The 15497-nt window shown below is 37.4% G+C and overlaps 1 protein-coding gene across 4 annotated transcripts; it reads left to right on the top strand.

Annotated features, from left to right (window-relative positions):
* Nucleotides 1–2: 2 nt before the first annotated feature.
* On the top strand, nt 3–14175 carry NEK3 (NIMA related kinase 3). Of its 4 annotated transcripts, none has more exons than XR_001874837.1 (16): nt 3–622; nt 1875–2019; nt 2825–2918; nt 3155–3252; nt 4296–4379; nt 5063–5130; nt 5250–5336; nt 6445–6499; nt 8293–8493; nt 8824–8893; nt 9487–9533; nt 10446–10548; nt 10978–11100; nt 12165–12299; nt 12550–12672; nt 12932–13047. XR_001874837.1 is itself a non-coding variant. In XM_017815079.1 (16 exons), the coding sequence occupies exons 2-16, from the start codon at nt 1903–1905 to the stop codon at nt 14076–14078; spliced, it is 1476 nt and encodes a 491-aa protein (XP_017670568.1). In that variant the 5' UTR covers nt 3–622; nt 1880–1902; the 3' UTR covers nt 14079–14175. The 4 variants fall into 4 exon arrangements, 2 of the variants coding, with proteins under 2 accessions (XP_017670568.1, XP_017670567.1); XR_001874836.1 differs by having other exon boundaries at nt 12523–12672; XM_017815079.1 differs by lacking the exon at nt 12550–12672 and adding an exon at nt 14012–14175 and having other exon boundaries at nt 1880–2019; nt 12932–13058.
* Nucleotides 14176–15497: the final 1322 nt, after the last annotated feature.

The following is a 15497-nucleotide window of genomic DNA, read 5'->3' as shown; positions in this document are numbered from 1 at the left end:
CTAAGGAATTCTTAGGAACCTTTCAATTTAAGAAAATAAACAGTAATGTAGGCATTCTAATAGGTCAATGTCTACTACAACATCTAGTTTTGAAAACTGAAGCCAGCTTGTAAGGTGTAGGCTAAATTTAAACTTTTATAGAGTTTTAGAGCTGTTTCAACAAAACATTTTAATCTCTTTAGTTACTGACATTGTTCATTATCAAGTAATCTTAGATGACGTCTGATACACTACTTACGTGACTGTTTTAATGTTGGTTTGCATTAGTCTCTAATACAGTAGACATTAAACTTATCAACTGAGTTGCTTTTGTTCTTTATTTATAGGCTATATGCTGTAAACTATGTAGTCTGCTCTTGAAAGTGAAGCGTCAAAGCAGAATACTGGTATTTTCCACACTCATCACACGCAGTGTTTCCGTATTCATCATGCTCCGAGGGACAGCCCTCTCTGCCGGTGGCTCCGCCTCAGAGGCGCGGGCTGGGCGTTCCCGCCCGGGCAGCTCCGTTCTCCTTCCCATCCTCCGCCCCCATCCCGCCACGGGGAGGTTGTGGAGCAAGCGCTGGGCTTGTGCCAGGGCCTGTGCTCGGGCCTTTGCCCGGCGGGATTACGGCCCGCCGAGGTGAGTACCCGGCGGGCCTGAGGGGCTGGGGGCGGGTTGGGGCTGCTCTTCCCCAGGCTAGAGGAGCTGTAGAAACAAGCCCCGAGATGCTTTTCAAAAACAACTCATCAGCCCTTTAAAACAGTGTGTGCACAGTGTATACATAAAGGGATGCTTGGAACGTGGATAACCAACTTAAAAACACCAACGTTTTGGGAAAAAAGGAGAATAGATCGCTGCTGTGTGTGAAATGCTTGAGAAGCGTTTTTAGCAGAAAATGGGAACGTGGGAGTTTGAGCAGTTGTGGGAGCTCTCTGGTGTTGTGGGATTAAGCTCCATAGCCATGTCCTCTCCGGAACGAGAGGACACGGCCTCAAACTGTGTCAGGGGAGGTTTGGGTTGGACAGCAAGAGGAATTTCTTCGTGGAAAGGGTTGTTTAACGTTGAACAAGTTGCCCAGGGAGGTAGTGGAGTCACCATTTCTGGAGGTGCTCAAGAAATGACTACATGGGGCACTTTAGTACCATGGTCTGGTTGACAAGGTGGTCATCAGTCTTAAGGTTGGACTTGGTGATCTCAGAGGTCTTTTCCAGCCTCAGCGATTCTGTGATACAGCTTAAATGCAGTGATAGGACAACTGGGAACAACTCAGAACTGAACCAGGGGGAGCTTTACACTGGATGTTAGGGAACATTTCTTTGCTGAGAGGGTGGCCAAACACTGGAACAGACTTCTTAGAGAGGTAGTCAGTGCCCCAAGCCTGTCAGTGTTTAAAAGGCATTTGCACCATCCCCTTACCAATGTGATTTAACTTTTGGTCACCCCTGAAGTGGTAAGGCAGTTGGACTAGGTGACCATTGCAGGTCCCTTCTAACTAAAATACTCTGGATCTTTCAGTTGTTGAAGTCGATGTGTAGTAACTTTTACCAGTTTGATCCTGCTTATAGTGAGAATTGTCACTGGAAGCTTGAAGCTTGTTATGTTATTGTGCCTGTGAGTTTTCTTTAGTGTTATGAAACCACCTGCAGGAGCGCAGGTAGCAAAAAGAAGATGCAACGTTGTAGGTTTGCAATTTACGTTTTCAGAGAGCTTTAGCGTTTGAAATTAAAAAATGCAGCAATAATGCTGGATCAAGCTTTGAGTTTTACTTTCTGGAGGCCTCATTTTCAGTAAAATCATGTAGCAGTGCATGGAAGTATTATGGTAATGCTGGAAAGTCGTAGGTACCCACGTTTATCAGTCATTCTTGTTATTTTGTGGATTTTTTTTGAAGAGAAGTGTAGGGCCTGGGCCTATAAAATATGGAAGAATACAAAGTGTTGAAAGTACTAGGAGAGGGATCCTTTGGCAGAGTTCTCCTAGTTCATCATGGAATCAGTGACCAGAAGTATGCGATGAAGGAAATAAGACTTCCCATGGTAAGTGTGACACATACGCCACCTCACCCACTGCTTAAAAAAAGTAAAATTTTAAAAAAATCATAATTGCAGATGTGTTTTTGAAACGCTGAACACTTTTGCTGCAAATTTTGTGTATTAGACAGTTGCATGGTATGGTTACTGTATAACTATGTCTGAGTTGATGTTGGTACTGAGTAAAGTAGGAAAATCTGATCCGATTCAGAAAGTGCGTGGTTACATTTTGGGAAGTGCAGCACATAGGAAGACACTTTCAATGAAATCCTTGTTCCCCGATGCCCTTGATTTCACTGGAATGCAGATTTCACCTGCAGTGCCTAATGAGAAAATTATTATTATTGCTGGTAATCACTTATTTGGATTATCTTCTCTGCATCTAGATAAGCAAAAAAATCACTAAATGGGAGACACCAGCTTTCTGGAGCCTGAGGCTCAGTTAATATTTGGGCTCTTGGCTTTATATTGAGTTCATGCAGACTGTCAGCTGTTCCGAAGTTGGTGTGTGCTGCTTTGTTACTTAGTTCTGCACTTTTAAAATAGAAAAAGTCATTAATTGAAGTAGGAAAATATCCTATCAAAAAAAAAAGAAATATTAAAATCCAAACACTTAAAAAGCTCAAAGATGTCTTCAGCTAGTAATAAACCATAGATTAAAAAGATGGGGCTTTGGGGGTTCTAAATGGCTTTTAAAAATAACTGAAAAATAATTCTTAAAAATATTTTCCTTTTGGAAAGTGAAGTGTATTGTGTGTCTGTGTGAAAATTTATTAGTGTGACATTTATACAGGTGTACTTATATTTTCAGTCTTCGTCTGGTGTAGAGAACTCTAGGAAGGAAGCAGTTCTTTTGGCTAAAATGAAACATCCGAATATCGTTGCCTATAAAGAATCATTTGAAGGTAAATATAAAAATTTAAGTTCCTTCATTTGTTTCTAGTTGCACGCTCCTCAGGGATCAAGATTACTTTCCTCTTTTTGTTTACAATACATGTTATAAACAAAATACATGTTTATTGTAACATATAACACGTAGCATGTAGTCGGAGCTTTATAGTAAAAAGTGTTACTTACAGTAAAAAAATTACTTATTCTGCTAATGAAACTACTAACTATTCTTAAATTACCTAAAATTTAGCTGATGGACATCTGTATATAGTGATGGAATATTGTGACGATGGAGATCTAATGCAAAAGATTAAACACCAAAGAGGAAATTTTTTCCCTGAAGATACGGTAAGAAAAGACATTGTTTTGAACCAGGGGGCCAGAAATCCTGTTTCATGTAAACTGAAACATGCTGCATAAACCAAATTATAGATATGCAAACACTGTGAGGTACCTTAAATAAAACAAAGGCACTTACAGTTAGAATAGAAAAGATATTTCTTTTATAATTTCTGGCAGAACAAGGCAAGAATTGAACTGAAAGGATTAAAAAAGGAATTGCTGCCTGTATCTGGGAATTGTGCAGATAGTGGGAAAAAGAGAGTCAGGTTTGTATGCAATTAAATAAGAATTTTACAGAAACCTCAGACAGAATTTAAAGCATAGTAAGATGTACTGCAAATGAAAAGTAAACAAAGCACTCTGGCAGGATAAATTAAGCTAGCCAAGAGACTAAACACTTGCATTTTATGTAGCAATTAAATGTTTAAAGTATTCAGCAGGCATTAACTCCTTTTATCAGAGAGGCTATAAAATTACTTAGCAGAAAGTTCAAAGGGACATTGTAGTGAATGAAAGCTGCTTCTTGCCACAGTTAGAAGCATCACGTTAGTTAAAACAAAAGGACCAGAAATCTCAACTAACTGAATATTTAGATTTTCTATGCATGTTTGCATCTTTAGGAGTTTTCTTTTGTACTTTAAAGGGAACACATTTTCTTTTAGAAACTGTGTGTTATTTCCCCATGGGTTTTGTTTTTGTTTTGTTGTTTGGTGGGTGGGGTTTTTTATTTGCTAATTTACTATGAAACTGTAATGAACTTGCTTATAAAATGACCGTGAGATAAAATGCCATGTAGCAACTCCCTACCTTCATCATTGTTATGTATTATTACCGCTTTCTAGACACAGTTAATAAACATTTCTTCTGCCATATTAAAATATAATTTATCCTGAACTCAGTCTTTTATGCTGGTGTGAGGCCATTATGTTAGAGGTACTTTTAACTCCCAAATATTCGGAACATGCTTTTCTTTTCCTAATTTTTTTTATCTATTAGTATTCATTACATACAGCATTGAGCTGTTATAAGTACTAGTTACTCTTTTTCAGATCCTTCACTGGTTTGTGCAGATGTGCCTGGCGGTGAAGCACATTCATGATAAACGTGTGCTGCACAGGGATATAAAATCTAAGGTGAACAGAGCAAGTTTTGTTGCCATTAAAGACCTCTTCTGCATGTAAAAGTTAAACTCCCTCTTTCATAATTTCCTGTGACAGCTAAGTTCTGTGTTTTTTATTTAGGCCTAAGAATATCATGTAAATGAAACTGTTGAGTGCATGGGATGATGTAATATTGCAGGCGTAACCATCATCTAAGTATAGATATATCCTTCATATCCAAACTGATGATAGCACTAATTGCTTGTGACAGACTGCATATAGTTTAAAACAGTAACAGAAGTATAAAAAAAGTGTATAGATTATGCAGTTTTTAAATGTCTTGCCTCACATTTTTTTCTTTGTTACTGTTACCTATCAGAAAGAGGGAAATTCAGAAGAAAGTGTGACCTTATTGGTTTGAGTACAGCATAGAGATTAAGGCAATTCTAAGCTGTGATTCTTCCTCTGCTAATGATGCTGGAGTTAGGCCCATATAAGCTTTCCATTTCCCTGGACACAGTTCTATGTCATGGAATCAAAGAACATGACATAGTTCTTAGCTTTTTTTTTTTTTTGGTGGAAGTATTAGGAGAAGCAAGTAAAAGGAAATATAAAATACTAGAAGTGATTGCCACCATGTTTTCTGCATATACAAACTGCAGAAATGATTCCTAGAAGAATATTTCAGTACGTTAATCTATGCTTTTGAAATGCAGAACATCTTCCTCACTCAAAACGGGAAAGTGAAATTGGGAGATTTTGGATCTGCACGCCTTCTTGCACAGTATGTGGACATCTCCACTGATCTCAGTGGTGTCAAGTTTTATTATACCATTGACAAATAGTACAGAGTTCTTAAATCATGGCTTTCCACCTGGTGTTTCTTCTTTGTTGTTTCAATAGCCCGATGTCGTACGCTTGCACATATGTGGGAACTCCTTATTACGTACCTCCAGAAATATGGGAAAGCATGCCATACAACAACAAAAGGTACCTGTGTTTTCAGTGGTCACAAATAATGCCTGACTGATGTAGGGTTTTTTATTGCTGTCTCAATCTGGCTTTGTGGCTTATCTGTATTTGGTTTAGAGAAGATACTGAGCTGAAGTGTTTTTAGAAAGAGGTAATTACAGGTTTTTTAAGATGAAAGTGCAGAAATTCCTCTTTAGTAATGTAACTGAGAGCACAATATCTTTAGTCTTAGAAGTTTGAAAACTGTTGTGCAGACATGTGTTTGTTTGGGAGAGTAAATATATGCATACAAACATACACACAAATACCTACCTATCTGTGCACATACATAGGTATGTGTTTACATCTTTTGCTGGTCTTGTTTTTTTTTTTTTGGACTCATCATATTTTTTAAGCTCTTCACGCTGGTCATAATGTAGGGATAATGGCACAAAATGGATTACTTAGATTTATAGAGCCTAGATTTTCTGGTCCTAATGCAAGAACTTCTGAGAGCATCTTGATAGTACCGTTTTTACAGCTTCTTCCCAGACTCCCAAATACTAAGCCATATTATGTTCCCTCCCCTAGATCTGTTCTGTGACCCTAGTTGTGCAATTGGTTTTCCATAGGAGGGAAGAAACCTTCTAGAACTTCAGTTTTTTCTGCTCCTCTTGGAAGAAAGATATCAGTCGCTTCTTGTGCAGGTGGCAGTACTCACTTTTGATGGAAAATGATCGTTTTTTTCTCTGTAGGAGAGTTCTTATTGGCAGGGCCAGAATTCCAGCTCTCAGAATTAGGATTGTGTGGTTGCCATCTGATGTTAGGGGCTATGGAATACAAAGACTTTCAAGGATGGAAGGATAACTGTTGTTGCAGCAAATTGTTTAAGAGACATCCTAGGAATAAAAAGCCAACTACAACTGTATAACAGTCATCTTTTTTACATCAGGATAGGATAAAATAAGCAAAAACATTTCCACTGGAGAGGTTAAATGCATAATTGTGTTGTCTTTTATAGTTACTTACATTTATTTTTAGTTTATTCAATTAAGTTATGTACACAGATTGAGTCTCACTTTTTCGAAGCAGGACATTAAATTGTAATTTTTGGCTCAAAATTTCTCATCCTTCTCTATATCTACAGTGATATATGGTCTCTGGGGTGTATTCTATATGAGCTGTGCACTCTAAAACATCCGGTAAGTAGAGCTTTATTGCTATCAGAAAAGTTTTGGAATTCCTTAAAACTTAATTAGCAGTTAGCTGTACTGTAGATTTGACTGATGTGTTTGCTGCCGCTTCCAAAAGAGGGAAGTATTGCTCCACCCTTCCCAGACCTCCTACACTATGTGCCTTCTGTTTCTCAGCAGTTCTTGGGACCTACTGGACCCTTCTGTAGAAGACTTAATTTTCAAAATTGTTAGAAAACAATTTTTTTTTCTTGGTTAACTTTCCTCAATATCAGTGATCTGGGACTTATTAAGGAGTCCAGCAGTTGCCAGGCAGGTTCCAGATATCTGCAGGGATGTTGCAGTGAGCATTGCGTTTTATAGGATCAAGATGATCACAGGAGATATAGGCAATGACACTCAAAATCTTTACTAATGAGAATATATTGTGTGCAAGTACAGTGAAAGGTAGAAAGCAATAAGCAGTTTTGTATCTCGCATCAGTGATATACCTTTGCTTATTCTTCAAATCAAAGAAGTCACTGTCAAAGCACTGTCCTCCTCTTGGAACCGTGGGAGCCTTGATGTATGGTTCTGTCTTTCTGTCATTCCTGGGACCCTGTCTTTTACAGTCTTGATGCTGTGTTTCTTATGTGTTAACTTCCTCTGGCTTCTGTATACAGACACATGGGTAACAGAAGAGCCCTCATCGGGATATGTTTGTTTGGCAAGAAAATGAGATCCTAATTGAAGGTGATTTTGTCGTAGTTTTTTATAAGCAGCAGTTTCCTTTTGTTGAGGTAATACTATACCTTGAAATCACAGAACCACAGAATATTCTGTTTGGAAGGGACCCACAAGGTTTATCAAAGTCCAGCTCCTGGGCCTGCACAGAACAGCCCCCAGAATGATACCATATGTCTGAGAGCATTGTTCAAATCCTGCATATCAGCAAAAGATTCTCCACAGCTGCAACTGCTGGCTGTGCAAGAGTGTATTGACTGAGCGATAAAGGAGTCTGCGCATGGGTGTGTGTTAGCCTAAGTAAGTCTGTGGCGAGGCTTTGGCAGTGTCACAACTATTCAGGCAGAGCTCAGAGCTGGGGTTCAAAGGAGTGGAGTATTCTTCCCTTTTTAGCAGCATTGAAATGTTAGGTGTCTGGTTTTGTGTGATGGTCACACATGTTCTTGCATCATCTATCAGAGGTGATGCCACACACTGTGGATGTTTGGTACTCTGCAGCCAAGCCAGCAGAGTGTACCCAAAGAAAACTTCCTGCGTGGAGGTAAAAGTTCTCAAACATTTAGATTTGCAAGAGGGTATTTGTGCCTTTATAGGCTACTTTTGATAATTTTTTTTAAAATCAAAGTCTGTGTATTTCCTAGCTTGCTGTTTCACTCTTGCAGTTTAAATCTGATGATGAATTTGATTCCTATAAAATAAAATTTGATTAATCCTAAATTTATAGGAGTAACTCTCCCATCTGCTTTCCAGTTGTAAAGATTATTGTTTGCAGCGTTCATTATGATCTGGTTTTAGTCACTGTGATGTTTTCATTCTCAGTAAATTTTTGTCATTATTGACATCATTAAATGCCCATGCAACGGCCCTACGAAATGTAGAGGAAAGTTCCTAGTGTTGTTTTTTCACACCTCTGAAACTGTCAAATTGGAAGCCAAATCAGGTGGTAGTAAGGGAGCCTACAAAAATACATACTATGCATTTTTATATAGAAAATATTAAAGCTCCTCTTAAATCATCTCAGCATTTTTTTACCTTATGCTTATACTCTCTGCTCTCATGTTCATTTATTTTTAATGCAGTTTCAAGCCAATAGCTGGAAACATCTCATCCTTAAGATATGCAAAGGGTCCTACAATCCACTACCATCTCACTACTCCTATGAACTTCATTACTTAATAAAACAGATGTTTAAGAGAAATCCTCAGGATCGTCCATCAGCCAGTACTATTCTTTCAAGAGGCTGCTTAACCAAACTTATAAAAAATTGTTTGCCTTCTGAGGTATAGTATATTCTTTGTCTCTATATTTAAGCAATGGTATCTACATTTTAAGTACTAAATCATTTTCTTTTGTAGTTTGTTATTGTATAACTATAAAATGTGTTGTGTAGGTCCTACTCTAAAAGCCATAAATACAGTTGCAGACTTCTCAGAGAGCTGAGTTTTTAAAAGGATTTGTTTTGAAAATTGAAGTTGAATATTGACCTGATGCAGCTGAAATTAGGTATTGCAGCTGTTTTGTATAGTGACTATTTTTAAAAAATAATGTAACATAAAAATTGAGGAAGTTAAAAATGGTACAGCACCTCCATCTTTTTATACACATTCCAGATGATAAAAGAATTTGAGCAGGTATTAAAGGAAACCAAGAAACATGAAGGCAGTGCAGCAAGACGAAAGGGTAAGTGAACAACATTTTTGTTGATGTAGGGAATGACAAAATGACTAGGAAATGTAAGATCTTAAAAGTAGCTATAAAACATTAGTACTATATGTTCAAATCTACTTTTAATTATTTCAAAATCTAATGTTATTGAAGCTATATAGAAAATGTTTGAAGGGTGTAAATTATATTCCAACGTAAGTAGAGTGCAAAGCTGCAATATATACATTGTTAGGGATAAGACTTGTGCTAGAAATAATTCAATTTTAAAATAAGCAAAACTTTTAACTGTTGCATGTATTTTAAATATGAGTTCTTTCTTTCCCGAAATATGGTGAAGCAAGTTACATTCACTATTTAGTTTTTAGAGAGAATGTTGGATTTTTTTTCTTCTGCATCAATTAATCTACACCAAAATTTGTACATGTTTAGAACTGAATAGTGGAGGGACTCCCTGTTGAGAATGAGTTCTGTTGACAGAAGTGTGAGGAGCTATCACATAATTTTCATTGCTTGGTTCAGTGGCATTGCTGTCATACCTCTGGAATGCTACTTTACTACAAATGTTTGCTAAAGGTGTTAACTCTTCAGTCTCTTACTTAATGTATCAGGTAGTGTCATGGCTGGTGGAAGCTCAAATAATAGGAAAGAAAATAGGGTAAGTATCCAAATATAAATATAATATTTGTATTTTAGTAATTTAGAATGTTCTATATGATAGAAAAGTTCTTATGGAAAATTATTAGTATACGAAACCATGGATCAGCCTACTGGATCAGCTGTCATCTGTGTTCAAATTGCAGTTTTCCTGTGCATTTTTCACCACTCTTAACTTTTTGATTTTTCCCATATTTAGTTTAGTTCCAATGTGTATTTCCTTATAAGCCTGTCAAAACAAAAACCCAAATAAAAAAATCCGCTCTCATTTTTCTAAGTTTTTGGATTCTGCAAAAATTTATGCATTTTCATTGCTTCAGGGGAACACTGAGAACAGGCTGCTGTGGAAACAGTCTAGTCTGAACATAATTCTCACCAGGTTTTAGGGCCCATGTGAGATTTGAGGTGAGGAGAATTAAGTTACAGGTAGCCAAGATATCACCTATGGGCACATTACAGCACAGCCTGACTCAGCTGTACTTGGTATATTTTTACAAATGTGTTGCCATGGGGCTTATTTTTTTTCCTTTTCATAGGCCTGTCAATCTGAGATGTTTAATATTTGGGTGCATCTTGTTTTCCCTGGGAATATAAATAATTTATCCTTATATTGCTTCTGTTCTTAAATGTAAAAAAAAAAAAACCAAAACAAAACACAAATTGCATCAAGTAACTACATGTGTGCTTAGCTTCAAAAACTGAGATGGTCTGTCAAAAAAAGGCATGCAGTGTGAAATGCTGTGCAGTAATAGGTACTGTGCAATTGCAACTGGCTTCATTGTCAGTGGTTTAGTTTTCAGGTCTTCAGATCTTTAGGCCAGCAATTTTATAGCAAAACTGTTATGTTAATATTACTGCTTGTTTTTTCTCGGCAGCAAGGATAATGATTAATGCAGTCTTTATTTTTTTAAAGCAAAGAGAAGATGAAAGTAGCAATCGTAGCCCCTTAGAAAGGAAAAATATTACTGAGAGTTTGAGTGAAGGCACAAAGGAACAAAGGAAGTCTGAGCAAGAGGGTAAGTTTTACAGTGTTAAGGCTGATGCACTTCCTTCTGTGTAGTGATACCTACATGTCAATGATCCAGCCATTTAAACAGGTAGCACAAACAAGCCTGAAGCTGTAGAAAACTCTTCCACCACCAGTTACTTCTGCAGTTGCATTGATTGATACTGCTCCTCAGAGATGTTAAAAAAATATTTTTGAAATTATCTTGGCCAAATTATTAAAACATTTGTTTGAAAACATTTGGAATAGAGTAAATGCATGGGGAGCTCTTACCAAGTCGGATTTGTACCCATAGAATCAAACATCACTGCTAGTTAAGTGCTGTACTCTTAGTACTGCTTGGCCTGGACAGGGCAATCTGGACAGAGAATCAAGTTAGATGCTTGTTATCGTCCTTTTTTTGTTACAGTTACAATAGAAACGTCTGCTTTCCTTGCAGGAGATATTGATTTGTCACATGTCCACAGGAGGCAATGGGAAAAAAGGATATCCAATACTGTACTGGATGTCCTGGAAAATGCATCCTTGCTTTCTTCCAGTTTTACACCTGAAGAGACTGAAAGTAAGATTTGATTAAATGTGGTTTTAGTTCAAGTAATATCAGTGATTCTTTATAGATTTTAAAGGCCAAAATTTTACCGGACATGTTTAAAATGATGTAAAATTAATTTTAAAATATTTTATTAACAACTAAAAAGTCCGCTGTGCTGAAGAGAATTTCTTTGTGGTTTTGTGTGACAGGAGAATTGCAAAGAGTGATGAAAACCACAGATAATGCTAGCAACCCTAAAATTATAATCATGACTAAGAAATTACCCTACAATTCTCCTCTTAATATGATGTTTGTGGAGGTAACAGTGAGGAATTCATTTGATGCAGAATGAAACTGCCCGTCTTTCAACTACGGGATACTATTGGGAGCATAAAACATCTGTACCTCTACTTCTGTTGTCATTAACATCCAGAAAAGGTCAATGGCAATAACTATCAATTATGACCTCACATGTGAGGCATAGATTTTTCTTCCACATCTACAGCTTTTAATTAAAACACTTAACATGAGATTTCTTCTGAAAAATGTTTCAATTTTAAAGTGCCCCTCACTTATGCAACTGTTATAATTATTTAATGTGATTATAGATATGTATTGTAAGGAACTGTGAATAAATGCTGTGGAAATAAATAGTCAAAACATAAGTAGTCAGAAAATTCCCCAGCTGTGGTAGGAATGTTGCATGATAATTATATGCACAAGGGAAAAGGACAGAAGAATGCATGTATTTAGGTGTTCTGCTATTAAAAGGCACAAAAATGGCCTCAGGCTCCATTTTGTGAGATTCATAGAGGCACCACATAAGCTTGCAGAGACTCTGACTCCTCACACTCCTCAGCCTGTTTCTGCTAGCTTTCTGTCAGCAAAAAGTTCCACTGTGACTGTTCTGTAACTTGTTGTCCTTTTAATGCTGACAGTGTCAACCTTAGTTTTTTGAGAGGTCAGTGGTGCTACAGATGGAAATACCTAGACTCTCTTCTTCCTTTGTTTCTCTCTTGAATGTGATCTTCAATGTAATCCACACTGCTAATGCCGTTTTATCTAAGTAGTATTTATGAATACTTTCTACCCAGGTGGTGGTGTTATAAACTACTGTGAAAAAAAGCCACGTAAGCAGTGGAACAAGGAAACTCCTCGGACCCTGATGAACATTCTCACTAATGCAGATGTCAGCCTAGCATTTAAAACATACACAATTTATAAGCCAGGTAAATCCCCAGTTTGTAGGCAAACATTTATACAAACAGGTTTATTAATAAAGACTTTCCCCTTTTTATTTTTTTTTCATACATAGCCCCCATATAGAGAGATTGTGCACTTGAATTCATATCACAACAGGTTGGGTGTTTTTTTTTAAGTTTATGAAACGAGACGTGGAATTAAAAAAAGCCAGGATTAGAATTCATGAGTGATTGTACATCTCCATTACAGCTCTTTATGATGGACTTTCACTTGCAGCTCAACAGCTGAATGAAGTTGTGACCAAAATGCAGATGCTGTAGAGCCAAGTGTCCTCCATCCTGCTGAGTGGCCTGGTGTATGTGTTAGGGGGGTGCAATAAACACACTGCAGCCCTATCAGGTAAATCCACTTCCACTAAGTCAGCAATGCCCTGTTTTGAGGGCAGGATGGTAAAATGGTACAGCTAAAGACAGATGCAGCCTATAGATGTGCACAGCCACAGATACTTGTTCTGCATTTAAAATAGGTAACAACTTGACCTGGAATCTACTACAAAGTGGGGACAAATTAGAAAGACTACATAGTATTAATATTTTTAATAGGTTTATTTTTAAAATTAAAATATTTTGGTGACATTTTAATTTTTATATTTTCAAAGCTTCTGAAAATATATTAAGAGGTCCACTTTCTGATGAAACTGAAGCATCTGATGAAGTAGATGGTGAACATGGAGATGTTATCATAGATTCTGAGAGACTTGAGCCTAGATCTGATGAAGATGACACGTATGTCCAAATGACGTCCTTGTATTTTTGTTTTCTTTGGTTCCTCAAAGTGATTTTCCCAAAACAATGTTCTCCTGAAAAAAAAAGTTTTATTCTCAGCATTAAAATCCACCTCTCTCCTACATAATGGAATTTGGTAGCATTTGCTATCTTACAGGTTTTATTTGCTATATTTATAGTTACTGATAGTCTGAAGATTAAACAGGATGCTTGTTATTAGCAGATACGCTAATAATTTGCTGATGACTTTGAAAAAAATGAAAGCCTGAGCTGAAGTTAGATCCACAGTAAAGTGCAAAACCTTCTTGTATGAAAGTCTTTGTACTCTGACCTTGAAATCTGATAACCAGTGGCAAAACCACTTGCCTAGTGGTATGTTTGCTGCATTTGTATATTATTCTTCCTAAATTTTCATGTGTCATGCAATAAAACCTCTTTGGAACCTACTTATAGAGACATATTTATAGAGACCTTTTAAATTCTGTGTTCTGATTATGTTAGTGACCCACTTTGTGTTTTTGAAAGAGCGGAGTGAAAAATCAACACATTTGAACAAAAATACTGTGTTTTACAGATCTGTGTATGTTTTGGGGGTAGTTCTTGGATTCTCAGAGTTTCAATTTATGTCATTGTTTATTTTTGTGGCACTTAGAGATGAACTACTTAGGCATGTATTTCTGTAGTTCAGTTGCAGGCTGTCAATATCAACACATTTTCAGTCTCTAAGTATATGAATTTGGTTTTGGTTTTGATAAAAATTACTTTAGTAAATTCCAAAGAGAACATCTTTTGGTTCCTTAATCACAACAGTGCAGGAAATATGTCTCTTGCACTGATATTTTTAACATAATTTATCCTAGTTATTGGGTAATTTTTCCACGGGGGAAAAAAAGGCAAAGATTTATAAAGTTATATTTTGCTTTGCAAAACAACATTTTGAAATCTATTTTTAGGGACTTTGAGGAAGACGACCCAGACTGGATGTCGGAACTGAAAATGGCATTGAAACACAGTGACTGAAAACTTGAATTTACCTATGATAAGTGAAGTTGGGTGTGCTGGTCTTTATAATCAAAATAGTTGTTAATAATTGGTTATTAAAATAATTTAAGTCAAATTCCGAGTGGGCATGTTTTCTGTATCACAAAACTGAGCATGCAAAATGCCCAACAAACCTTTTCAGATAGAACACTTGCAAATAACTAAACAAGTCCAGATTTTAAAGGCATTTGGAGTTGGTAATAGCTTTGCAGAATTGATCAGTCAAATAATAGCATTGTTCAAATCATCCTCTTGTCATATTTCAAAGAGAAGGTGTAACACTATGAGAAGGTGTAAAGTTATTCTTCCTGACTACATACTGAATTAACAGCTTTGTGTTGAGTTGACCCCGGCTGGATACCAGGTGCCCACCAAGGCTGCTCTGTTACTCTCCTCCTCAGCTGGACAGGGAAGAGAAAATTTAATGAAAGGCTCATGGGTGGAGATAAGGACAGGGAGAGAGGAGATAAGGACAGGGAGAGATCACTCACCGATTAACGTCATGGCCAAAACAAACGTGACTTGAGGAAATCAGTTTAATTTATTACCAATCAAATCAGAGCAGAGTAATGAGAAATAAACCCAAATCTTAGAACACCTTCCTCCCACCCCTCCCTTCTTCCCAGACTCAATTTCACTTCAGTAGTCAACGCCAAGCCCAGCAGCTATGGTAGTAGTGCCTCTGCATCAACAGATTAAAGGAGGGGAGAGAGGAGAACACTGACAGGGACATCAATGGGTCTGTGTTGAAGCCAGCTGGAATTGGCTCTGTCAGACACGGGGGAAGCTTCTTGCCGAAGGCACTCCTGTAGCTCCTCTCTGCTGACACACAAACCCAATACATACATAGTAAAAGTGATGTTATCTGAAGGGCCTGTTATGGGAAACAGCTATGCTAAACATTTGAGGCTTTAGTTCATGCAATTAGTCCCCTGAAAACTCTTGAGACTGAACTTTTGCCTTAATTCAATGAAAAGGGTTTTTTATATGCCATTGCATGTGTGAAAGGAAGCAAATTTGTTCATAAATAAGGACAAATTTTCCAACTTATACTTCGGAGAGTGCTATGGGCAATGTTGTGTTTGGGCTGTGTGCTGGCTACTGGGTACTAAACACTTTACAAGGCAAGTGTGGCAGAGAAGAGCACAAACACTCTCAGCAGAGTTCTCCTGGGGCCGTCCCAGACAATGTCCACATAATAAATAATATCGGAGAATAATACCCAAAGAAAGCTTTAGGACATCGGTAGATTTGGTACGGAGCCAGTTCTTATTGCACCTCCTCTCTTGCTCGTAGGCTGGTACTTGAGTTTCCACCAAGGATTCAACAACTTGAGACAGTCGAGATTTGCTTTCAGGCCACTCCTGTTACTGACCACCCAAATCAAAAGTCTCTTGT

This window comes from Lepidothrix coronata, unplaced genomic scaffold (assembly GCF_001604755.1).
Source record: "Lepidothrix coronata isolate B3197 unplaced genomic scaffold, Lepidothrix_coronata-1.0 Scaffold48, whole genome shotgun sequence".
In the NCBI taxonomy this organism is placed as follows: Eukaryota; Metazoa; Chordata; class Aves; order Passeriformes; family Pipridae; genus Lepidothrix; species Lepidothrix coronata.
The sequence above is the reverse complement of the archived record's forward strand: the minus strand, read 5'-3'. Positions and strand labels throughout refer to the sequence as shown.